Source organism: Clavispora lusitaniae, assembly GCF_014636115.1.
Source record: "Clavispora lusitaniae strain FDAARGOS_655 chromosome Unknown tig00000078_pilon, whole genome shotgun sequence".
Taxonomy (NCBI): Eukaryota; Fungi; Ascomycota; class Pichiomycetes; order Serinales; family Metschnikowiaceae; genus Clavispora; species Clavispora lusitaniae.
The window spans coordinates 1092879-1118129 of NW_027093977.1; the positions used below are offsets into that span (position 1 = coordinate 1092879).

General features: G+C 43.2%; 12 protein-coding genes and 1 non-coding gene across 13 annotated transcripts; 12 read left to right on the forward strand and 1 right to left on the reverse strand. All coding sequences in view use genetic code 12, as the record gives it.

Annotated features, from left to right (window-relative positions):
* Positions 1-447: 447 nt before the first annotated feature.
* NRP1 (Nrp1p) lies at positions 448-2439 on the forward strand (the record flags this gene model as incomplete). Its single annotated transcript, XM_002616257.1, has 1 exon — positions 448-2439. One exon carries the CDS (start codon positions 448-450, stop codon positions 2437-2439), a length of 1992 nt encoding a protein of 663 aa, XP_002616303.1.
* A 582-nt stretch (positions 2440-3021) lies between these two features.
* On the forward strand, positions 3022-3738 carry DPM1 (dolichyl-phosphate beta-D-mannosyltransferase; the record flags this gene model as incomplete). The annotated part of the gene is made up of 1 exon (XM_002616256.1): positions 3022-3738. The coding sequence occupies one exon, from the start codon at positions 3022-3024 to the stop codon at positions 3736-3738; it is 717 nt and encodes a 238-aa protein (XP_002616302.1).
* Positions 3739-4245: 507 nt separating this feature from the next.
* Positions 4246-6060, forward strand: UBA2 (E1 ubiquitin-activating protein; the record flags this gene model as incomplete). The annotated part of the gene is made up of 1 exon (XM_002616254.2): positions 4246-6060. One exon carries the CDS (start codon positions 4246-4248, stop codon positions 6058-6060), a length of 1815 nt encoding a protein of 604 aa, XP_002616300.2.
* A 181-nt stretch (positions 6061-6241) lies between these two features.
* On the forward strand, positions 6242-6622 carry PFY1 (profilin; the record flags this gene model as incomplete). The annotated part of the gene is made up of 1 exon (XM_002616253.1): positions 6242-6622. The coding sequence occupies one exon, from the start codon at positions 6242-6244 to the stop codon at positions 6620-6622; it is 381 nt and encodes a 126-aa protein (XP_002616299.1).
* A 714-nt stretch (positions 6623-7336) lies between these two features.
* Positions 7337-7786, forward strand: FOB63_002699 (uncharacterized protein; the record flags this gene model as incomplete). The annotated part of the gene is made up of 1 exon (XM_002616252.1): positions 7337-7786. One exon carries the CDS (start codon positions 7337-7339, stop codon positions 7784-7786), a length of 450 nt encoding a protein of 149 aa, XP_002616298.1.
* A 601-nt stretch (positions 7787-8387) lies between these two features.
* Positions 8388-9251, forward strand: FOB63_002700 (uncharacterized protein; the record flags this gene model as incomplete). The annotated part of the gene is made up of 1 exon (XM_066102266.1): positions 8388-9251. One exon carries the CDS (start codon positions 8388-8390, stop codon positions 9249-9251), a length of 864 nt encoding a protein of 287 aa, XP_065958411.1.
* Positions 9252-9382: 131 nt separating this feature from the next.
* FOB63_002701 (Reverse transcriptase (RNA-dependent DNA polymerase) family protein) lies at positions 9383-12964 on the forward strand (the record flags this gene model as incomplete). The annotated part of the gene is made up of 1 exon (XM_066102267.1): positions 9383-12964. The coding sequence occupies one exon, from the start codon at positions 9383-9385 to the stop codon at positions 12962-12964; it is 3582 nt and encodes a 1193-aa protein (XP_065958412.1).
* A 217-nt stretch (positions 12965-13181) lies between these two features.
* On the forward strand, positions 13182-13252 carry FOB63_005566. Its single transcript has one exon. It is a non-coding gene; the product is annotated as a tRNA-Gln (tRNA).
* A 1033-nt stretch (positions 13253-14285) lies between these two features.
* On the forward strand, positions 14286-14669 carry OFR1 (Ofr1p; the record flags this gene model as incomplete). Its single annotated transcript, XM_002616251.1, has 1 exon — positions 14286-14669. One exon carries the CDS (start codon positions 14286-14288, stop codon positions 14667-14669), a length of 384 nt encoding a protein of 127 aa, XP_002616297.1.
* Positions 14670-15221: 552 nt separating this feature from the next.
* Positions 15222-19670, forward strand: CDR4 (Cdr4p; the record flags this gene model as incomplete). The annotated part of the gene is made up of 1 exon (XM_002616250.1): positions 15222-19670. The coding sequence occupies one exon, from the start codon at positions 15222-15224 to the stop codon at positions 19668-19670; it is 4449 nt and encodes a 1482-aa protein (XP_002616296.1).
* Positions 19671-20539: 869 nt separating this feature from the next.
* CDC48 (AAA family ATPase) lies at positions 20540-23017 on the reverse strand (the record flags this gene model as incomplete). The annotated part of the gene is made up of 1 exon (XM_002616248.1): positions 20540-23017. The coding sequence occupies one exon, from the start codon at positions 23015-23017 to the stop codon at positions 20540-20542; it is 2478 nt and encodes an 825-aa protein (XP_002616294.1).
* Positions 23018-23949: 932 nt separating this feature from the next.
* HNT1 (adenosine 5'-monophosphoramidase) lies at positions 23950-24402 on the forward strand (the record flags this gene model as incomplete). The annotated part of the gene is made up of 1 exon (XM_002616247.1): positions 23950-24402. One exon carries the CDS (start codon positions 23950-23952, stop codon positions 24400-24402), a length of 453 nt encoding a protein of 150 aa, XP_002616293.1.
* A 208-nt stretch (positions 24403-24610) lies between these two features.
* On the forward strand, positions 24611-25237 carry SFT2 (Sft2p; the record flags this gene model as incomplete). The annotated part of the gene is made up of 1 exon (XM_002616246.2): positions 24611-25237. One exon carries the CDS (start codon positions 24611-24613, stop codon positions 25235-25237), a length of 627 nt encoding a protein of 208 aa, XP_002616292.2.
* Between the last annotated feature and the right edge of the window lie 14 nt (positions 25238-25251).

A 25251-nucleotide genomic window follows, 5' to 3' on the forward strand; every position in this document is an offset into this window, starting at 1 on the left:
TGAAGGACGAGCATAGCGAAAACTACAGAGCCACAATGAGAGGATTGATGCTAAAGCTTTTCAGCTCACAATATTTGGAGATTTCATCTTGTTGTGTATTCTTCGCTCATTACCCTTTTTTTGCAAATAGTAATCAAAGTCAAGGCAGAAGTCTAATACGTGGGTATGCGAGTACTGCACGTACTGCAAAACCAAATGCTATTTCACTTATCTAAAAGATGCTAAGAACTGTAACCCCGTCGATGAAAGAAATTTTTTTGCCGAACAAGAGTCTGGTCCATTTCGTTCCTGAAGATACAGATGCTGTATAAACAAAGATTCAGCAGCATGCTTTAAACCCCACCATAAGATATATTTCTGCTTATCTGCACACTCGCACAAACAAGTGAATAAAAAATTACCCACTTGTGAAAAGCCTTTTCAAAGTCTTATCTTCTGTTACCCATAATGTCCGACGTTTATGTGGTGGTGCACCTTGCTTCCACCTGTGATGACACTGGAATCTACGTGCCTCGTGATGCCTGCGAGTTGATCGAGCTTTCATGGACTACAGTAGATGCCAAAACTTTGCAAATGCTGCCGCGAGAATCAGTCTTGGTGAAGCCCACAAATACACCTGTTACCCCAGCGTGTCAACATAAATACAACCTCACATGGGAAAGTGTGAAGGACGGCTTTCTGTTTCGGGATGCCATCGCCGAGTTCAACAAGAAGCTCATGAATACGATCGCTGGCAAAGATTTTTCCTTTGTCACCGTGGACCTCCATAGTCTCCGTGTTCTGCTTCCCAGAGAAGCACGGGACAAATCGGTGGTTTTGCCCGTGTATTTGCAGCACCCTCGTGTTTTTGATTTGTTCAACGAATACCTGAAGTGGCAGTCTACCCATCCAGAAGCCATGAGCTATCCTGGTTCGTGCTTGAGCAACATCATCACTGCTTTGGACGTTTCTGTTCCATCTTCGTGGAAAGAAGATGGACCAAACGATCTGCAGCTTACGGTGGAGGTGTATGCTAACGTATTGGCCCTGTTGGTGAAGAAATCCTTACCTCTTGAAGCCCACCCGCTGGTTTTAACCAAGCCATACGACTCTGCTCATGACGCAAAGATCTTTTTGGCCGAACGGTCGAAAATCCTTTATCTTTCAAACTTACCTCCCGAAACGACGCAGTCCGAGCTTGAATCGTGGTTTACACAATATGGTGGCCGTCCTGTTGCATTTTGGACTTTGAAAAATGTCGATGCAGACTCGAAATCTCAAGCCAACAAGGCCAAGGGAATCTCGGGGTTTGCGGTTTTTTCTAAACACGAGGACGCAGCAGACTCGTTGTACATGAATGGGCGCGTGTTGAACGACCGTGTGGTGGAAGTTCAGGCGTCTTCAACCAGGGTGCTAGATCGCGCATCTGAGTTGTTGACCCCATTCCCTCCTCTGAAAAACCGCCCTAGACCAGGTGACTGGACGTGTCCTTCATGTGGATTCTCGAATTTCCAGCGCAGAATTGCATGTTTCCGTTGCTCATTTCCTGCAACAAGTGCCGTTGCAATTCAGGAGCAGATGTACCCTAGTTCTAACAATGTGTCTGGAAACCAGGATCCGTCTCATACTAACATGAGGCGCAACAAAAGTGACGACAAGCAAGGGTCTCCAGCTTTCGGTGGATACCAGGACCACTATCTGAATTCTCACCACGCATTGAAAAATGGAAATGGGTACAACTATAATCATGGATACTCCCATCAGAACGGTGGCAATGGCCAGCGCCAGCATTTTGGAAACTCTGTTCCATTTCGGGCAGGAGACTGGAAATGTACCAATGAAAGCTGTCTCTACCACAATTTTGCCAAGAACGTATGTTGCTTGAAATGTGGTGGTGCCAGACCATCATCTGTCAATTCGGGTCATCATAATGGACATCACTCTAATTCTTCTGGTGGAAATTCAAATAACACGGGAAATGCTAACGGTCATAATGGCATCACTACGGCATCAGCAAATTCTGCATCGGGACGTGGAACTGGGTCTGCAGCCACTGCAATTGCTGCAGCCACTGCCAGCGGGCAATCCTTGAACCTCAGCAACTTTCTAAACTTGAGTCTGCCTCAGTCTAGACAAGGCTCGCAAGCTGGGTCGTCACCTTCTCCCATCCACGGTGGTGGCCTCTACTCTAATATGACACCTTTGCAACAATTCCCTTACGAGCAACAAGGAAAGCAAGCAGGATCATCTCAATTGCCGCAACATTTGGCGTTGTTGCAAGGCCAAGGCCCTGTATCGCACTCTAATTCGGGTAAATCTCAATCATCCAGCAGCTCGCCTGGTTTATACGTTCAAAAGCAGGGCTACCAATACAGAGGCACAAACAACTCTTCAGAGAATGGTGTGAACTTGCTCAGCAGTCAAATCAGCTCTTTAAGCTTGCAAAACTCAGGCGTTTAAGTGATTCAGCTTGTTGAACAATATGGTTACGTCGTTTATGCCTGTGCCTTGCTCGTCCGTTTCCAACCTACAAATTTTTTTTATCGTCGCCTTTTTTGGATATGTCATGGCTGGAGGGAATATTGGTTTCAGATGTTAAGGTCTGCCTGATTTTTAGTAATATTTTCATTTTTTTTTTCTCATTTTTGTTGGAGGGCATCGGTTGAGTTGAACCGGTGTGAGATAGTGTGATTTTTATAATCCATAGCAGGGTTTTTTGTGGAGGAGACAGAGGAACATAAAAACAACGTACTCACAAAGTATGGAGAGACATCAGGTTACGTGTGGAATCATATATTATGTGGTGTTTTATTTCTATTCTCCACTTTAAAGAGTATGATTAGGGGGTGTTCATAGGCGTATGGGATATATTTGTCGTATTGGTCGCCAATTACAAACCATGTCACATTTGGTTAGGATGGTGAATAATGTATTGGTGGAATAATATCATGTAGCTGTATGCAAAACGCGACTAAGAACAACACCGTGGACTTCTGGAGGATTCAGCGAACGCACTTTTGGAGACTATAGTTCTGAGCAAAAATGGGAGACAAATACTCTATTATCTTGCCCACGTATAACGAAAAAAAAAACTTGCCGATTCTTGTTTATCTTTTGGATAAGACTTTCAAGAAGGAAAAATTGGACTGGGAAGTTATCATTGTGGATGACAACTCACCCGATGGAACTCAAGATATCGCCAAGAAGTTGATTGATGTTTTCGGTCCTGAGCACATCCAGTTGAGACCAAGAGCTGGCAAGTTGGGTTTGGGTACCGCTTACGTGCATGGTTTGCAATTTGTTACAGGTAACTTTGTCATCATCATGGATGCAGATTTCTCCCACCACCCAGAAGCTATTCCACAATTCATTGCAAAGCAGAAACAAGGCAACTACGACATTGTCACAGGAACTCGTTATGCTGGTGACGGAGGTGTTTACGGCTGGGACTTGAAGAGAAAATTGGTTTCTCGTGGTGCTAACTTTTTGGCCTCTACTGTGTTGAGACCTCATGTGTCCGACTTGACTGGCTCTTTCCGTTTGTACAAGAAGGATGTTTTGGCCAAGGTCATTAGTGAAACTAAATCCAAGGGTTACGTTTTCCAAATGGAAATGATGGTCAGAGCGAAAGCTTTGGGTTTTACTGTGGGTGAATGTCCAATCAACTTTGTTGACAGATTGTATGGTGAATCTAAATTGGGCGGTGATGAAATTGTGCAATACTTGAAGGGAGTGTGGTCTTTGTTCATCAGTGTTTGAATTGTTCATGTTATGTAGTACTTTTGTATACACTAAGTAATTGAAGCCGTGACGAAAGAAGCATCTCTTTTTTATATATGTGTAAATTTATTCTCTATTTCTATTGTAAATCATTTGTCCTTATGTTTTTGTGAATGGCATTCTTTTTGATTTTCTTTCGTCTGTTTTTATTTTGCAAGAGGAATATTTGTCGATAGTTCCTCATAGAATTTGCATTTATTCACAATTTTTATTCTAAGATTCGAAAAAATCCAAAAGAATCCAAAAAAATTCGAAAAATTTCAAAAAAATTCAAAAATATACAGCAGAAAGGAAAACCGTATCAAGTTCCCAATTCCTAGATCAATGTTTGTTCGAAACTCACATCAAATATTTTACAACCTGTTCCTCTCCAGTACAAGAAACTTCTGCTCCAAACTTTCAAAGTACATTTAATCAAACATCCGTACATTCGACGTTTCTAATGGAGAAGTTCTATCACAATAGAAGCCGCATTTTCCCAGCGCTATGGCAAAAGACACTTATCTTAAAAAAATTCTCGGAAAGGAAAGCTATGAGGCAGTTAGAGCTTCGAAAGTGCTTATGGTAGGTGCTGGTGGCATTGGATGTGAACTTTTGAAGGATCTCGTCTTATCAGGATTCGGCGAAATCCATATTATAGACTTGGACACAATCACCTTGTCAAACCTAAACAGACAATTCCTTTTCCGCAAAAAAGATATCGATAAACTGAAGTCATTGACAGTTACAAAAGCAGTACAGAGCTTCAATTACTTTCAAACCAGACTTGTACCACACCATGGGAATGTTATGAACCTGTCGCAATTTCCTATCGAATGGTGGAATCAATTCGACTACATTTTCAATGCCTTAGACAACTTAGAAGCACGAAGATACGTAAACAAGGTCGCTTTGTTTTTGCACAAGCCTTTAATGGAATCAGGCACTACGGGTTTCCATGGCCAGATTCAACCCATCTTTCCTTATAGTTCAGAATGCTTCGAGTGCCAAGTCAAGGAAACTCCGAAAACTTTTCCTGTCTGTACTATTAGATCTACTCCATCCCAACCAGTCCACTGTATTGTTTGGGCCAAGGAGTTTTTATTCAACCAGCTTTTTGGCGAGACCACAGAAAGTGAGGTTTCTCAAGCCGATCTAAGCAAAGAGACCGACGATCAGGAGGAAATCAAAAGAATCATCTCAGAGGCAAATGAACTATCTGCCCTTAAGTCAATGATGGATGCCAAGGATTTCCCTATAAAGCTAATGAAGAAGATCTACCAAGACGACGTCGAAAAATCGTTGAACCTTGAATCGTTGTGGAAGACAAGAGAAAAACCAAAACCATTGGTATTACAAGGAGAACTACTCTCAAGTTTGAATGCCTTGTTAGCTAAGCAACTGAATGATTATCTATTGAACAGCGATACGAAGCAATGGTCTATTGCAGAGAATTTGTACGTCTTATACAAATCCACCGAATCGTTACAAAACCGCGTGAAAAGTGGCAAAGAGGCTGTGATTTCTTTTGACAAAGACGACGAGGATACCTTGAATTTTGTTGCAGCAGCAGCAAATTTAAGATCTCATGTTTTCAACATTCCTATCAAGACGAAGTTTGATATCAAACAAATCGCAGGAAATATTATTCCTGCCATTGCAACGACAAACGCAATCATCAGTGGGTTTTCCAACCTAGGAGCATTGACATACATGAGGGATAAGTCGAGTGCTTCTACGTCTAAATCTATTTTCATCAGTATCAAACATAATAAGAGAATCACGTCTGCGCAGGTGGAGAAACCCAATCCTAAGTGTGCAAGCTGTGGAATCGTCTCAAAGGGCATCTTTCAGATACAAAGCAAAGATTTTGATATGACACTTCTGAATTTCATAGACATGATTGTGTCCAAATATGGTTTTAGTGGAGACATTTCCATTATATTGGGAGCATCAAAATTGATTTACGATTATGATTTCACTAGTAATGCGAACAAAAAACTTCGAGATATTGCTGGGTTTTCTGGGAATGAAGTTGTGCTCATTCAAGACGAAGAGGATGAGTTGGAAAACCTAGAACTCTGGATACAAGAAACTAATTCAGAGCAAACTTCATTACCGGATTTGGTGCTTCGGCCGAAGCAAATTTTCAAGGAGGTAGAAGGGGCTAAACAGGATGAAGAAGCCGAAAATCAAGAAGACGAATACTCGTCGCGAACAATTGTATTAGACGATACGGAACCCGAGGACGAAGGAGACGAAGAGAAGTCCCAAAGAAAAAGACGGAAAATCGACGATGGGCATTTTGAGATTATTGATTAAGGAACCGGTTCATACAAGATAAATCTGTATTATAAATTCTGTAGGTAAGCATAAAGGCACAAATGACCATATGAACCGAGAGAAGGGCCGTCCCTGACCCTGCACAAGACAGGCCCGTACCCCAGAGACTATAAGGCAGGCCAAGTAAATCCTTCCACTGTCTACATCCACATTCTTTAACATGTCTTGGAACGCATACACTGACAGTCTTATTTCTACTGGAAAAATCGACAAGGCCGCAATCTATTCTGCTGCAGGCGATTCTCTTTGGGCTGAGTCCGGTGGATTCCAGATTGCCCAGCAAGAAATTCTTACCATTGCAGGTGGCTATGCTGATCCACTGCAATTGCAAGCTCACGGCTTGCATATGCAAGGCCAGAAGTACTTCTTGTTGAGAGCCGATGAAAGATCCATCTACGCTAAGCAGGACGACCAAGGTATTGTTGCTGTCAAGACTAAACAAGCAATTGTCATTGCTCACTACCCATCGGGAGTTCAAGCTCCTGAGGCCACCTCGGTCGTTGAAAAGTTGGCTGATTACTTGATTAGTGTTGGTTACTAAATACGTTTTCTTTGCTAATTGAATAACATACTACGTTTAGCAGGTTGTAAGGTTTGTAGGGCAGGGATAACTTCCGGTTAGTCGCCTTTTAGGTGACGGAGATCGAAACGTTCGCTTCTCAAACCATTCTCTTCGAGCCTGACGCTCCGTCCTTTGAGTTTGATACAAGGTTAGGCCGTCGTATACTTGACCACGTCAACAGCCGATCAATTCTGTATATAGTGCAGAGAAGGTTGACCATGTCAAGGAGAGTAACTTGTCAGGGCAAACTAGAAATGCACGAAAAAGTACATTATTCGATCCATGAGTTAGTCTTATACGCATTGGTTAGAAGGGTAATACTATTTATGGGGAAGACAATGCTTAGAGCTCAAGATTACAGAACAAACTGCAATTGCAAAAGCAAAAAAAAAAAATAAAGGAACGAGGACCTTTTACAAGTTACCGGATGAATTCTTTTGGTTTCTCCGCTCATTCGCTTTTTTGTCGTATTCTACAAGTCCATGTCTCCTCAGTAAAAGGACCAAGACACTTGGGACAACGATATCCGCACGTGACCAAAAACATGGCAGTTTTCGGTTTGCGAACGACCAATGCAAACCAATTAAAATCTTCAGCGTTACTATTGGCCAAACCACCAGAGGCGTGCGCATCCTAATCCTCACTAGAAAGCAGTGAAGTTCACTCAGTCTTACATCGATACACTCATCCATTATGTTCAGAGCGACTACCCGTGCCGCCAAAAGTGGATTCAGAAGATTCTACTCTGCTGACCATCATCAGGCGCCAGCTTCGACACAAAATGAAATCGATGCCACAAAAGTGTTTGGTGTTGCCTTGTTGGCTGGCGTTTCGTTATATTTTTACAGAAGCACCAAGGAACCAGTTATAAAGACTCCATTGTACCAGCAACAGGATGACCGTGTTCAGTTGAGGAACGAAGCATACTTGAAAAAATACAAGAGCTCTTTTATCAAAACTTTCATCAGAGACAAAGGTGGTATCGGCCAGAGACAATACAGAAGAGAAGTTATTGGTGCTGCTCCAACCAACTTAATTCCGGCCGCCTCTCCATACGGTGAGCAGTTTGGTGCCTCCATCAAGACCGACAAGTTGGGTCCAAGAAAGGAAAGAACCAGATACTTTGCTCCATTGGAGAACTAATGAGCTTTCTGTTATCCGCCGAAGGCCACAAGGCAGATTCCTACAGTAATACTCCGGCTGCTTCTGGGACGGGAGCACCCGTTTACACCATTGCATTCATCATTGAGGGCTGCGGACCTCATTCTTTTTGGCTTCATATTTCTACACAATAAACATTATTACGCACAACATCATCCCACATGCACATAAAGTTTCGTAAAGCATTAATGCTTCAAATATTGACGTAGCACTACAAGGTCGTCCACACAGTTAATAGTGTCTTGGAGAGTCAAGCAAACATCATACATATGTGCGTTCTAGCATGTAGTCTGTTAGGAGAGAGAATCAGGTCACGTGCAAGACATTGAATGGATCATATGACGTGCGGTCAGGAGACGCGCGCGATCACGAGATATAAAACTCGGGGTTATACCCTGGGGGGAAGTCCAAGTAAGATTAACATAAGTTAGGATAGTTAACAAGTTACGAAGTATCTTTATTGAATCCGTAATTCTTACTCCCCTCAGTATCTTATATTTTATTATTAAGATCATACCAAAACTGTCCTTACAATTGGTAGCGCCGCAACAACGATTCTAGAGGAATCCATCATCAGTCAATCATGTCATCCACTACGGTCACCCCCGACATTCAACAACCTGTTACCACTGGAAACAGAAAGATCCCTGAGAAGAGGATCCCCATGTTGACCTACAACACTCCAGAGGTAGCGAAGTTGTTTCAAACTTGGATCGACATCATCAAAGAGATTTCAACAACAAAGAAGTTGACTAATGAAGAAATTATCGAATTGGTAGATAACCATTGCGAAGAAGAACTTCAAGAAGCATTTCGGACGTACCGAAACCTGAACACGTTTGAGTTAGGGTCTTTCGCCGAATGGCTCCTTAAAAGCAATGGAATAGAGAAACGTTCGCGTTCTCCATTCTCAATTATGAATGACACGCTTCAGGATATTCCTGCAGGTACGTGGCAACACTATTGTGACCAATGGAGAAGAAGAAGGAACCAACTCTACGGAAAGGATCAGACTTTGACAATCGACGATTTGTACCAGTATGCTTTCATTGAAGCAATCAGAGATACTCAGCTCCAAGGCCTTTTGAGGAACCTTGACCCTCGACCAGCGACGGTCAGCGAGTTGGTCGCTCAAGCTGAAATCTTAGCGAAGCGGTACAAGATCCCTATCGAAAGGTTAAACCGCTCTGTGGTCAAACCACACCAGTTGTTCCAAATCAAAGAAGGAAACAAGGATGCGTCAACCGCGGATAGAGGACGTAAGAGATTCAGGGAGAAACGTTACCCGACGAACAAGGAAAGTAACACCACCCAATCAAAACCTTTTAAAAGAAAGCAAGGTTACCGCTTCTCTCACTACAAAAGAAGTTCCAATAAGGATTATCTGAACCAAGATGCTGACAAAGAACAGCCAAAAAAAGACCAAAGCTGGAAGGAAGCTATGTGAACGATCGTTTCAGCGACAACTTAAGAGTTCAACGAATAGCGGTTGAGCAACAAGAACGAAAGAAGAACAAAACAATAGACCTTTCGCAGGCTCCCGATTTGCCCATAAAATATGGCACATTAGATGATTTCATGATCCCTGTAACCGTGAATGATAAATCATTTCCCGGAGTTCTCGTCGATTCAGGCTCACCCCTTGATTTCATCGACCTCGACACGGCGATCGAACTAAAGGCAGAATTACAAGCACTTGCTAAGCCTAGCACACTTACCTTCGCTAAGAAAGGCGAAGTCGACCTGGTAACACACAAGGTTACCCTTAAACTAGAAATGAATGGTTACATTGAGTACAGACCCTTCGTGGTTTATCCAAACCTTCATGATAAGATCCTATTAGGACGCCCGTTCATCATCGACCATCACCGGCGACTCGGACTTATACATCCGCTGATGCAACTCCGGCCAAATCAAACCGTGATCGAGAACGACACGAAGTACGAAGACATTAGTCTCGCAGAACTCGAAAGAGAATGTAAAAAACATAATAATGTTATACTGACTCTCCTTGTGCAAAGGATTGAGTACGACGAGGATGCACATCCAGGCATAGTCCCTGTTGATTTCGACCTAAAACGTTTTGATGACGTTGTAACGGACGCGTTACCCGCAGGTCTACCTCCTGATAGGAAGGTAAAGCATCGAATTACTCTCGTCCAAGGTTCTACCCCGCCGCACCGACCTCCGTACAGATTGTCACACAAAGACAAACAGGAACTATCTACGCAGATTGAGACTCTATTGAAAGATGGACGAGTAATCCCGTATGGTTCCCCTTATGGAGCACCCGTGATCTTCGTGCACAAGAAAGATGGTACCAAACGCTTGTGCGTGGACTATCGTGCATTGAACTTGATCACCATTAAAGAACGATTTCCGCTACCCTTAATTGATGATATCTTTGATACCATTCAAGGTGCGAAAGTCTTCAGCTCCCTTGATCTTCACTCTGGGTACCACCAAGTGGCAATCGCGGAAGAGGATTACGACAAAACTGCGTTCGTAACGCCTTACGGTCAGTACGCGTGGAGAGTAATGCCTTTCGGTCTAACGAATGCTCCGGCTACGTTCCAAAGACTTATGAATGAAATATTTCACAAGATTCTCAACAAGACCGTGGTTGTCTATCTAGACGACATCCTCGTTTTCTCGAAAACGCAGAAGGATCACAAGCGCGATTTAGAAGAGGTATTTAAAATCCTCCGAGCAAACAATCTCATCGCTAAAAGAAGGAAGTGTTACTTCTTCCAAACAAGGTTGAATTTCCTTGGACATGTGATCAGTTCGGAAGGAATTTCCCCGAACGAAGACAAGATAAAAGCCATAAGAACTTGGCCAATCCCGAAATCAAAAAAGGAGGCATTAAGCTTCTTGGGATTGACGACATATTATCGTCGTTTCATTGAGAAATACGCTCATATCGCAGCTAGTCTATACGACTACACCGCTGAAAAAACTAAATGGACTGAAGAACAGACAAGACTGTTTAACGAGCTCAAGGACAGATTAGTTTCTGCTCCTATATTAATATTACCAGATCCAAAGCAGAAGTATGTCGTTTACACTGATGCAAGTGATCGCTGCATCGGTGCCGTCCTACAACAAACGGATAAACATCACAAACTTCTTGGAGTCGTTGCATACGAGTCAAAGAAACTCAGTGGAGCGCAATTAAATTACCCGGTACGCGAAAAGGAATGCTTAGCAATTCACTACGCCCTTAAGAAATGGCAACACTACTTAAGTGGGACAAACTTCATCGTATACTCTGACCACCAGTCCTTGAATTATATTCGCACGACACCCCATCAGAATCCACGTATTTTACGTTGGTTAGAATTCTTCGCACGGTTCGACTTTGAAATCAAATACATTCCAGGACCCAAAAATGTGGTCGCTGACGCTCTTAGTCGCCAACCTCAAACCATTCATACGGTAAATCGAATCGGCTTACTAGAAGAACCTGACGTGTTGAATTTGGAGGTCATGAAGGAAGAATACATCAACGATCACCAGTTCGTCGATGTCTACAAAATCTTAATCGAAAAGCAACCTATTGACCCACAATTAAAAATACAAAACAAACTTCGCAAGTACACCGCATGCGATGGCCTTTTACGCTACGCCATCTCCACGCACGACAATCCACGACTATGCGTTCCGATCGGGGTTGTGCGTCGCCTCCTATTACGACAAGCACACGACGCGGATTTGAACAATCACCCCGGGGCATTAAAGATGTGTGAGACCTTGAGCAGACAATATTACTGGGCCAACATGCTCAAAGACTGTAAAGCTTACGCGAGAACATGCGAAGTCTGTCAACTAACGAAAACTGCCACACAATCTCCATACGGCTTAATCATGCCAATGCCCGTCCCGCAACAGCGATGGACAGAAATATCAATGGACTATATCACAGGTATGGAAAAGTTAAAGAACGGAAATGAAAAGGTCTTAGTGGTCGTCGACCGCCTTACCAAAATGGTACACCTTATTCCGACCCCGTTAGAACTCAATACTAAAGCACTTTTCAATATATTTATGAAAGAGGTTGTCCGATTACACGGAATACCAGAAGCAATAACATCTGATCGAGATCCGACCTTTACCAGTCACATGTGGAGTGTCTTCTCACACTTCCTAGGGATCGACAGACGAATGTCTACTGTCAACCACCCACAAACGGATGGACAGACGGAAAGAATGAACCGAGTGGTAGAACAACAAATTCGCGCCCTACGACTCACGCACAGTGACCTCAACTGGGAAGAACTATTACCTATTGCCGAGTTCGCAATCAATGGGTCATATCAAACAACCATTGGTACTACACCTTTTTTCGCTAACTACGGATTTCACCCTCGTGTTCACTTCAAACTTCCGTCTGATGACGACGTTTCGCTCGACGAAACCATAACCTTAAATGCTAAAGACGTTCTACGATCACATACCACTGTACTTTACCAAATTCGAGAGAATATGGCACAGGCCCAAGACAGCATGGAAAGACATGAAAATCGCCACCGACGTGAATTGATCTTACACCCTGGTGAGCTAGTGGCTATCAAACGCAAACATCTATTTCGTCTGGACTCTCAAACCAAATGGTTACACCCTTACGTTGGACCGTTTACGGTGGAACGACGTATCAACGACAACGCGTACGAAATCAGGCTCCCACCTGATATGCCAACGCACCCAGTCATTAACGTCGAAAATCTTAAACCATTCCTCGAACGAGACCACGATGTTTTGCACATACCGCCATACTCACCACTTGATTTAGATCAACGAATCAACGACATCACTGAAATTACTAAAGTCGACGATTTGGGAATCTTCATACACGTACGCTGGAAACACTGTGATCCTGTCTTGACCACCAAAGTTCATATTGCTGCCTATCGAAAGATAGCCCGTGAGAAACGCTGTCAACTCGAACAAGCGTACAATCACATGAAAGAACTAGACAAACAGTTTCATTCTGAACTCAGTTGGGATACACCTCCGGACAGAGGCCCAACACCTCCGCCAACAACAATGCCTACGCGCAGGCTTCCATCAATCCATGAACCTGCTATCGATCGAGGACGACCGAGATCTAGGAGGGGGAGAATGTTAGGAGAGAGAATCAGGTCACGTGCAAGACATTGAATGGATCATATGACGTGCGGTCAGGAGACGCGCGCGATCACGAGATATAAAACTCGGGGTTATACCCTGGGGGGAAGTCCAAGTAAGATTAACATAAGTTAGGATAGTTAACAAGTTACGAAGTATCTTTATTGAATCCGTAATTCTTACTCCCCTCAGTATCTTATATTTTATTATTAAGATCATACCAAAACTGTCCTTACATAGTCAAAAAACTGGTCCTATAGTGTAGTGGTATCACCTCGGATTCTGATTCCGGTAACCTGGGTTCGAACCCCAGTAGGACCTTCTTTTGTGCACAGAGACTGCGGCGGTTCATTCTTTTCGCGAAACCTGTATTTTTACCATAGGGCCGGAATGCTGTTCATTTTTCAGTTCCGTTCTTTTCTTCTCAGCCATTTATCGACAGGACACAGGTTTACGGATACTAAAAAGAAACCTCTGCCTGTCATGCTGTTGCAATGAGTGGCTAGATGCGGCCGGAAATAAGAGCGGTGATTTCTTGCTGCATATCTTATTTCCTTTCGTTCACGGAATGGTTACTTCATTTGCCGTGATATCGATACAGTTCTTGCCATGTACGAAAGCTGTGTTTTGGTATTGTGCTGCCATCGTATTTTTTCGGAAATTTTGATGTGTCTCAAAAATGGCTTCGCGCTCGTAGTTGGGGAATTTCGGGATCTTTTGACTAGCCGTACCCGCGCCGCACGACTAAGGTAGCATTCACTTCCCGTCCGAAGACAATGCAGAAAATAACATAGCAATACAAATTTGACTTCAGTTGCTGTGAGACGGCCCCCAAGTCTCCGCTTTGAGAGCTATTAGGCCCGAATACGGACCACAACCGCAAAAACAAACGACGAAACAAATGTGGATCTGTAATTACGACGGCAATGTACGGGGATAAACATGCAATTCTTTTCCTGCCGTGCAACACGCTTCAAGCGAAGGTAATTGCATCTGTTTATTTTTGTCGTGGCGTCGGTGATATGCAGAAAACGGCAATACCAGGGCATTCGGTTGTCTCTTCGCTGGTCAGGCAACATGCATACAAGACAGGATTTACGTGCGCTTTGGTGTTCTTTTTTAGTGACACAGGCGGTATGCACGGCGCCTGAATTATACCGTTAAGGGAGACAAGAACCAGAAGCAACTGCTAGCAATAGCAATAAACAGATGCGGGAAAATAACATCTTGTGCTAGTAGAATGCCACAGAGCCAGCATCAACATGAAAAAAATAAATCTTCATCTTGATGTTCGGCTACCAATGATGTCAGTGTAGCGCCTCATTGGGCAAGGGCACCCGTACACCGCCAATATATGGGGAGGTTTTCACGCAACTATCCACCAGTGACACACTCACCACAAGACAAGATGGCTCCAATTGAATGGAACGTTATTGTATACGACAAACCAGGCACCGACAGAAGCAAGGTTAGGCCAGAGCACGTGGCCGCCATTCCAGCCACCGTCAACGCAGGGATTGTGAACTCAGCCGGTGCCATCTACAAAGATGTGGAAAAGACTCAATTTGCTGGAAGCACTTTCCACTTGATGGCAGAATCGAGAGAGGAGGTGCTTGAGTTTTTGAAAAAAGACATCTACTACAAGTCGGGCATTTGGGACTTGGATACGGTTATTGCCAATCCAGTGGGAATTGCAGTCAGACTTGGTAAGTCCATGCCAGGAGTGGATAGAGCTTGAGGCTATGTGTGCTCTTGACGTTTCGTACTGCGTGAGAACCGGTACGATATGTTTTTCCGGCTCCGGACACTGGTTATAGAGAAAATAACAATAAAGAGCAACAATAGTAAACATCCAAAATATCGAATTCCTGGGTAGTTTTACTGCACAATACAAGCCGCCCACCCCATCTACTTGACCGGTGGAAAGGACCCTTCCCACTTTGCTGTGTGATCGACGTTAGCAGCTTTTTTTTTTTTTGAGTTGCGACACTCCCCCAATGCAAACCCTTATTGTTTGCCGTTTCTGCAGAGAAACGCTGGTCATGTACTCCGACAATCGTACCATTCTGCATCACTTTCTCCTGCATACAGACAGGAATCCTTCTCTGGGGCCCCGGATCCTGTCGGCCGGAATTAAAACGCACACGGTATCGGTAGACTTTCCATGCCGAGGATGAGGTGGATGGACTATTATGGAAAATAATGACATTGGGCCATTAACGTAAAAGATGAGGGTTTTGCCCCCTGCATTTGTATTTCTACTCTGCAATCTTCAATCTACTTCTTCGCCATGAGTGAAGAGAGCGATAAACAGGACAATTCGTCCTTAAACACTTCAAACTCAAGAGGGCCTTCCCACTATGAGGGTTTCACGCCAGAAGTCCGAGACAACATCAGACTGTTGGCCAGATCAATGACCAGAGACTCGCAGAATGCTTCTAATGACCATGAGCTCAATCTCGTTAGAACATTGAGTCGTCTTTCGAGCCAGGGTGGTCCGCCTGTCAATCCCATATTGGATGAAGAAATTGATCCTCGTTTGGACCCCAATTCCGATTCGTTTAGTTCTGAGTTCTGGATCAAGAACATGCGTAAAATGACATACAGTGACCCAGACTACTTCAAACCATCTTCCCTCAGTGTCATTTACAAGAATCTTAGATGTTACGGCCATGCTGTGGGCTCCGACTACCAGCCAACGTTTGGTAATTCTCCTCTCAAGGGTCTTACACAAGCAATCAGAAAGTTTGACAAAAATTACCAGAAAAGCAATGAATTTGATATTTTGAAGAGCATGGACGGGATAGTTCCCACTGGGAAATTAACTGTCGTTTTGGGCCGTCCTGGTGCGGGATGCTCAACTTTTTTGAAAACTATTGCGTCGCAAACTTACGGTTTTCATGTTGGTGAAGAGTCGATCATCTCTTATGATGGACTTACACCACAGGAGATCGAACGTCATTTTAGAGGTGACGTTGTTTATTGTGCTGAGACTGAGAATCACTTCCCTCAAATGACTGTTGGAGATACCTTAACTCTTGCAGCTAAAATGAGAACCCCACAGAACCGGCCAAAGGGTGTAACTAGAGAAATGTATGCCAAGCACATGGCAGATGTTGCTATGGCCACTTTTGGTTTGAGCCATACCAGATACACAAAGGTGGGTAATGACTTCATCAGAGGTGTATCTGGTGGTGAAAGAAAAAGAGTTTCTATCGCAGAGGTTTATTTGTCTCAGGCTAATGTGCAATGCTGGGATAACTCCACTCGTGGTTTAGATTCAGCCACAGCTTTGGAGTTTGTTAGGGCTCTTAAGACAAATGCGAGGATCGCAAATGCTACTCCGATTGTGGCTATTTATCAATGTTCCCAGGATGCGTATGACTTGTTTGACAATGTGATTTTATTGTACGAGGGTTATCAAATTTATTCTGGTGATGCCCGCTCTGCAAAAGAATTTTTCATTAATATGGGTTACCACTGCCCAGCTCGTCAGACAACGGCTGATTTCTTAACTTCCTTGACTAATCCAAAGGAACGTGAAGTGAGAAAAGGATTTGAAGATAAGGTTCCCCGCACCCCCATTGAGTTTTACAATTACTGGCAGAATACCCCAGAGAATCAGGCTACAACAAAGAAGATTGATGAAATTTGGCAAAGTGATAACCATGAAAACAAACGGGAGGAATTTTATGCCCACCACAACGCCCGTCAATCCAAGAAGTCTCGTCCACATTCTGCTTTTACCGTTTCCTTTGGAATGCAAGTGAAATACATCATGCAGAGAAATATCTTAAGATTACGTGGTGACCCTTCCGTCCCATTGTTTGTGGTTGGTGGAAATACATTTATTTCAATTGTTATTTCGACAATGTTTTTGAGCTTAGCTCCAACTACAGCGAAATTCTATCTGAGAACAGCTGTTCTTTTCTTCGCCGTTTTGTTTAATGCCTTCTCCTCGTTATTGGAAGTCTTCTCGTTGTATGAAGCTCGTGCAATTGTCGAAAAACACAAAAAATATGCTTTATACCACCCTTCGGCAGATGCTTTGGCATCTATCATGACTGAACTTCCCACAAAGATCTGTAATTGCATATGTTTCAATCTCATTTTGTACTTTATTGTACATTTGAGACGAGAACCAGGGTATTTTTTCTTTTACATGCTTATGAATTTCACAGCTACACTAGCCATGTCTCATTTGTTTAGAACCATTGGTGCAGCCACGAAGTCATTATCTCAGGCCATGACACCCGCTTCTATCTTGTTGTTGGCATTGACTATCTTCACTGGTTTTGTTATTCCACCTAAGAAAATGCATGGCTGGTGTCGGTGGATCAATTATATTGATCCAGTCGCTTATGCATTTGAGGCGTTAGTGTCCAATGAATTCCACAATCGTAACTTCAAATGTTCAGCTTATGTCCCTAGTGGACCAGGATATGAAAACATTGGCAGTTTTAACAGAATCTGTTCTGTTGTGGGCGCTGTTGTGGGAGAAGACACTGTGAATGGGGATCGGTACATTGAACTTTCGTTTGATTATTATAACAAACATAAATGGAGAAACTGGGGCATCGTGGTTGCTTATGTTATATTCTTTTTATTCACTTACATCATCCTTGTGGAATATAACAAGGGTGCTATGCAAAAGGGTGAAATTTTGGTGTTTCAACGGTCTGCAATAAAGAAACACAAAAAACTCGCTCGTGATCTTGAAGAGGGTAATACTGAAAAACCCCGCCCAGAGGATGATTTTGATGACGAAAAGGACAGCGACAATGATAACAGACTACCTAAATCTACTAACACATTCCATTGGAGAGACATAACCTATTCCGTCAAGGTCAAAAATGAAAAGAGAATTCTTTTAGATAAGATTGATGGATGGGTGAAACCAGGAGAGCTTACTGCTTTGATGGGTGCTTCAGGAGCAGGTAAGACTACTTTGTTGAATTGTTTATCTGACAGACTCACCTCTGGAGTCATCGAGACTGGAACAAGGATGGTTAATGGTCGCCATTTAGACTCATCTTTCCAAAGATCGATTGGATATGTTCAACAACAGGATTTACACTTGAGCACATCTACTGTACGTGAGGCTTTGCGTTTTTCAGCCTATTTACGGCAGGCATCATCAGTTACAAAGGCGGAGAAAAATTCTTATGTGGAGTATATTATCGACTTATTGGAAATGAGAAAATACGCAGATGCTGTGGTGGGTGTGCCAGGAGAAGGTCTTAACGTCGAGCAAAGGAAGAGATTAACCATTGGTGTTGAATTGGCTGCTAGACCAAGACTTTTGGTATTTTTGGATGAGCCAACTTCAGGATTGGACTCTCAAACTGCTTGGTCCATCTGTAAATTGATAAGAAAATTGGCAGACCACGGCCAGGCTATCTTGTGTACAATCCATCAACCATCAGCAATGTTGATCAAAGAGTTCGATCGTCTTTTATTCTTGCAGAAAGGTGGCCAAACCATTTATTTCGGTAAACTCGGTGAAGGATGTAATACGTTGATCAATTACTTTGAGAAATACGGTGCTCCAAAATGTCCGCCAGAGGCGAATCCAGTGGAATGGATGTTGGAAGTTATTGGTGCAGCCCCGGGTTCTCATGCTAATCAGGACTACTATCAAGTGTGGTTGAAATCCAAAGAGTATGAGGAAGTACAGCGCGAGTTGGATGAAATGGAAAGAGAATTACCTAATATTCCCGAATCAGATGATCCGGAGAGGTTCAAGTCTTATGCAGCTGGTTACTTACTTCAATATTGGCTCGTGTTACACAGAGTTTTCCAACAATACTGGAGAACACCACAGTACACTTATTCAAAGGTTTTTTTGGCCATCACTTCTGCACTTTTCAATGGTTTCACCTTCTTCAAAGCAAAAAAGACAGAACAAGGCTTGCAAAATCAAATGTTCTCGGTGTTTATGTTTTTGGTTGTTATCATGACTTTGATTCAACAGTATCTTCCTCATTATGTTGCACAGAGATCACTTTACGAAGTGAGAGAAAGACCATCAAAAACCTTTTCTTGGCTTGCCTTCATCACTGCCCAAATCACATCTGAAGTTCCGTGGAATATCCTTTGCGGTACTTTGGCCTTCTTCTGTTGGTACTACCCTGCTGGATTGTATAACAATGCAACCCCAACTGATACTGTCCACGAAAGAGGTGCAACGATGTGGTTCATCATCGTTATCTTTTTCATCTACACATCTACATTGGCTCAGTTGTGTATTTCGTTTTTCGAATTGGCTGACAACGCCGCTAATTTGGCAACTTTGATGTTCACTGTGTGTTTGAACTTTTCTGGTGTTTTAGTGACATACAAAAAGATGCCCAAGTTCTGGAGGTTCTTATACAGATTTAATCCTTTCACCTATTTGATTTCATCGATGTTGACTGTTTCTTTGGCAAATTCATCTGTGACTTGCGCCAAAGAAGAGTTATTGAATATTCGCCCCACTGGCAATCTTACTTGCGGAGAGTACATGAAAGATTATATGCTGCGGGCTGGAGGATATCTTCTTGATGAAAGTGCCACTGGAAACTGCAAATACTGCACAATGGCGTCGACTAATGCGTTTTTGCAATCGATTGATGCGAAATACAAACTTAGATGGAGAGATATTGGCATTTTCATCGGATTCTTAGTCTTCAATGTTGTCATGACTGTTATCTTTTACTGGGTTTTCCGTGTCCCTAAACATTCCCGGATGAAGTCTTAGAAAAAAAAAAAAATCAAATTGCAATTAGCTAGTTTTACATGTTCGAGATACTCTATATGCTTAGTAATGTTTTAATGAAGAGATACAAACACAAAGGACGTAAAGAATGATTATGAGTGTGCTTCTGAATACGAATGGTAATGTATACTGAAATCGAACTTTCCTGGTTCTGGTTCGTGGCTTTTACTCGTCAGTTCTTATAGTAGTGAATACGGCAAAAAAGGGGCTAGTCTAATCTCATACGCTTATCAGTACGGAGTACGGAGCAGACCAGATAATTAAGTGTACCTGCCGTTTTATATTCAATATCTTTGCGTACCCGCGAAATTCGGCAACCTACTACCGTGATGCGTCAACGTCTGCCATGTTGTATCATCAAGGCTGCCTAAATGCCTATGATAATTCAAACAACACGTATAAAAGTATTTTGCTGGTCTTCATGTAGATCTGGGAGCAAAGTAATTGTCATCGTGTCATTGCCCACAGTTATGATAGTTGCATTCACTGGTAATGTATACACCACAGCACTGCGATTGCCTGACATCTGGTGTACCGTCATCGTCTAGCAATCCCAACAGAGCGTACATAGTCTATATATATTCAGCCAGTGCACACCATACCACGTCGGACATCAATCTTGCAAAGCAATTGTAACGCCAATCCTCATTCTATATGGATATTCAGATCTAGTCTAGCATAAAAAACGAGGGTCTCACATAGGTAGAAAGTAAAAATCTACATCTCATATACCGAAGCTTATCAGTACGTGTAACGCTGAGAGGCTCTGGTCCAAGAATAATCGATATGTCCCGGGTTTCAAAGAACAAGATAAGCTTTATTTATTGCTCCTATAAATGGAACCAACCTTCCTAGCTGTATAAGTCGTCTTCTTCAGCCTCTTGAGCAAGGGTATCCTGACCAACGTTAGCACCTGCACCGGCGTTCTCAGCGAATCTAAAGTTGGAAAATTGGCCCCTGGAAGCTTGTAGCTGTTGCGCATATGCTTCATAACGACGCAAGTCTGCATCAGAAACAGAACGCTTAGCAGTCTTCATAGCCTCTTCGAAATGTGCTCTTGTGATGAAAGGAACAGGGTCTTCTATCTCCTCTTCTTCTTCTTCGGCCTTAGACTTGTCGGTCATTTCGACGTCGTCAGAAGATTCCTGCTTCACCTCTTGCTCCTTTGCCTTCGAGAGCTTAATTTGTGCTTCAATGGAATCCTTGATCGCGAACTTAGCAGCTCTTTGCACAATGTAGGACAAATCAGCACCAGAGAAACCATTCGTAATCTTGGCAATTTCGTTCAAGTCCAAGCCAGGCTCCAATGGAGTGTTTCTCAACTGAGCTTGCAAAATGGACAATCTCGCTGGCTCATCTGGCAATGGGACGTAAATCAACTGATCCAATCTACCTGGTCTCAACAATGCTGGGTCAATTTGGTCAGGTCTATTAGTCGCACCAATGACGAACACATTCTTCTTTGCATTCATACCGTCCATCTCGGTCAACAATTGATTGACAACTCTGTCAGAAGCACCACCAGCATCACCTTGGGAAGCACCTCTTGCCTTAGCAATAGAGTCTAGCTCATCCAAAAAGACCACAGTAGGGGCGGCCGCTCTAGCCTTATCGAAAATATCACGAATATTGGACTCAGACTCACCGTACCACATACTCAACAATTCTGGGCCTTTAACAGAAATGAAGTTGGCAGAAACTTCGGTTGCAACAGCTTTAGCTAACAAAGTTTTACCTGTACCAGGTGGGCCAAAGAACAAAACACCCTTCGTAGGAGCCAAGCCAAACTTCTGGTATTGATCTGGGTGCAAGACTGGGTATTCAACAGTTTCCTTCAATTCGTTCTTGATGCCGTCCAATCCACCAATGTCATCCCAGGTGACGTTGACATTTTCAACAACAGTTTCACGCAAGGCAGATGGGTTGGAGTTACCCAAAGCAAATCTGAAGTTGTCCATGGTAACGCCCAAAGAATCCAAAATCTCGGCGTCGATGGTTTCTTCTTCCAAATCAATGAGATCCATCTTTTCACGGATCTGCTGCATAGCGGCTTCAGAACACAAGGATGCCACGTCAGCACCAACGAAACCGTGGGTTTCAGAAGCAATAGCCTCCAAGTCGACGTCACCTGCCAATTTCATGTTCTTGGTGTGAATCTTCAAGATTTCCAACCGACCTGCAGCATCAGGAACACCAATGTCAACTTCTCTGTCGAATCTGCCGAATCTTCTCAAGGCTGGGTCAATGGAGTTTGGTCTGTTAGTGGCAGCAATCACAACAACATTAGATCTGGCCTTCATACCATCCATTAAAGTCAACAACTGGGAAACCACTCTTCTTTCAACTTCACCATTCGTCTTGTCTCTCTTTGGGGCAATGGAATCAATTTCGTCAATGAAGATAATAGCAGGGGAGTTCTTCTCGGCTTCTTCAAATGCTTTTCTCAAGTTGGACTCGGATTCACCGGCCATCTTCGACATAATTTCAGGACCATTGATCAAAAAGAAGAATGCACCTGTTTCGTTGGCAACTGCTCTAGCCATGATGGTTTTACCAGTACCAGGAGGTCCGTACATCAAAATACCCTTTGGTGGCTTGATACCAATGGACTTGAACAATTGTGGGTGTCTCAAAGGCAACTCAACTAATTCTCTAATTTGAGCCATCTGCTTCTTGCAACCACCAATGTCGTCATAGCCAACCTCATTCAAGTTGTTTTCCTCATCCTCACGGTTGATAGGTTCACCCTCACAGTGAATAATAGTATCTTGTGCGACAATGGCGTAGTCTTCAGGATCAACATCAACCACTTTGAATTCAACCTGTCTCATTCCGCCTCTCACAGTGAACAAATCGCCTTTACGAACAGGTCTGTACGCCTCGACGAAATATGGCTTCAAGTAGACATCAAACAAGGAACCGGTAATTCCCTCCACCGTGTCAGCAATAGGTAAAACGGAAATTCTATTGGCATACTTGATATCTGGGCAAGGGTGGATTGTAACAATGTCACCCAATCTGACTCTCAAGTTGTTACGAACACATCTATTGACACGTGCAACACCAGGTTCCATATCGTCGTCGGCCAAAACAATCAAGACAGTGTCCTTTCTCTTTTTACCCTTGACCAAAACAGTATCACCTCTGAACAATTCTAAAAGTTCCATTGTGGCCGAAGACATGGTGATGACCGAGTTATCGTCATTGGTGGCGTCATCGACAATCAAGGCATTGTCCTTCTTTTTTCTTCTTAAAATCGCAGTCGCAGTTTTATCTTCACTGTGGCTGGCGCCAGAGGCATCCAACAATGGCTTTTTGTCTTCTGTCATTATGAGTTCGTTAAAAACAGATGTTAACAAGAAAGAATGTTGCCACTAAATCTATCCAAAGTAGAACGGGCAACTGTGCGACCGAGAGGGGTGGTGTACGGGTTTCGCGCCCGAGGCCCTTACGAGATCAGTATCGAAGTAAATGGAACATTGTGTGAAGCTGTGGTGGCAAAGTCGATATGGTGTTAAGGAAATGAAAAATCTGTGTGTATGTCTATGTAATACCATCATGATGCAAAATCGATGTATATGATTGTCAACTTTGTTGTGAGAGAGCATAGCATAGATTGGCAATACTAATGTGTCATTGCGTAGGACTGGGCGATAAGACAGTAAGGGCAAAATCAACTCAGGAAACGAGGATAAGAAAGTAAATGAGGAAAACATGACAAGAATAATCGATCATAGAAGAAAGACCGGGGTACATCTATCTACATCTCAGAGTGGTTGGTATTTATGGCCTTACATTTCTTGGGTGATTTAGAAGGGCTAATTTTATGCCGCCTCATATTGAATAATCAAGACCATCATGACTGCCAGTGTTGAAATGCGTTGATGATCGTTTTTCAGTAACTCATTTTCTCGGTTAGTCAAAATGCATACTTCATTCGCAGCTATAAATATTTTGGAGTATTTTTACTCAAAGATAACACTTTACATGTTGTTGCCGAAAGTGGTCATTCGGGAAATGTCATCTAGAAACTCCAATCTACTGGAAGTTTTTGTGGCTTGACAATAATATCTATCTGGTTAGTAGTCTCTACCTTTGACATTGAGTCACTAATTTGGTTTTTTTGTTTAACCTTGGGAGCTTTAGCCCATAGCAATCAGTCTTAACTATGGAGAAATGCGAGCTAGCGCACCCGTGCCTCCACGGATCACTATAATAACCTCACGTAACCACCACAGTTCCCCACAGATCTATATATACCATGTCGCTCAACGCATCGTGCATTTTCTGCAAAATCATCAAGGGTGAAATCCCTTCTTTCAAGTTGCTTGAGACAAAGCACGCTTACTCCTTCTTGGACATTCAACCCACTGCTGAGGCTCATTGTCTTATTATTCCCAAATACCACGGCGCCAAGTTGCACAATATTCCCGATGAGTATCTTGCCGAGTTATTGCCAATGGTCAAGAAGTTGACCAAAGTCTTGAAACTCGATGAAAACAATACCCCTGAAGGCGAGGGCTATAACGTTTTGCAGAACAACGGCAGAATTGCCCACCAAGAGGTGGACCACGTACACTTCCACCTCATCCCCAAGAGGGACGAAGCTACAGGATTGGGAGTGGGCTGGCCAGCGCAAGAAACGGACTTTGAGAAGTTGGGCAAGCTCCACGAGTCGTTGAAAGAAGCCTTGGAACTGGTTGAGAAGTTGTAGAAATTGAACAGACAAAATTGAGATAAAGACTGTTGCCTGTAAAGTTTGTCCCGTAGTCTATCATGCTACTCTCTTTCTTATATGACAACAATACTACACTTGCTTTCAAGCTAAGGGCCCATACGTAGACCAAGACACCCGTACACCCCGATATACACCCAGCAGAGCAAAGTCCCCACAGTTGGTCTGAATTCTTGTCTAATCTGCAATGTCGCTACCAGAATCGGATTTCAGGGCCCAGTTTGGCAACTGGGCAAACAGAAATCCCACTCAACCTCGAACTTCGCTTCCAGCATTTGCTGAATGGGGAGACTATGTCAGATCGGGAGCAAACAATCTATATGACGCTTTGCCGTCTTATAACACAAGCACCAGCGCCAGCCAAGAACCTTCTTGGTTTCAGATGAGCCGATTCGAGAGAATCGTCGGATTTGGATGCTGCTTGGGAGCATCTTTACTTTGTTTTGCCTTGGGCTTTTTCATGTTTCCAGTACTTGCTTTAAAGCCTACCAAATTTGCGTTCCTTTGGCTGATGGGATCTCTTTTGTTTGTTGTTTCCTTTGGGATCCTTCAAGGCCCACATGCATATGTGAAGCATTTGATGGGACGCGAGAGAATTGTCTTCACCTCTGTCTTTTTCGGTTCTGTTTTGACGACAATGTATTGCGCTGCTATTCTCAAAAGTACATTGCTAACGATCTTTGCTAGTGTCATCGAGATGTTTGCAATTCTTTACTACATTTTTAGCTACTTCCCTTTTGGAGCTAGTACGGTGACCTGGTTCGGTAGTTATGTCATTGGCTACATCGGAGGCATATTTGGAAGTCTTCTTTAACGTGGATGAGAATG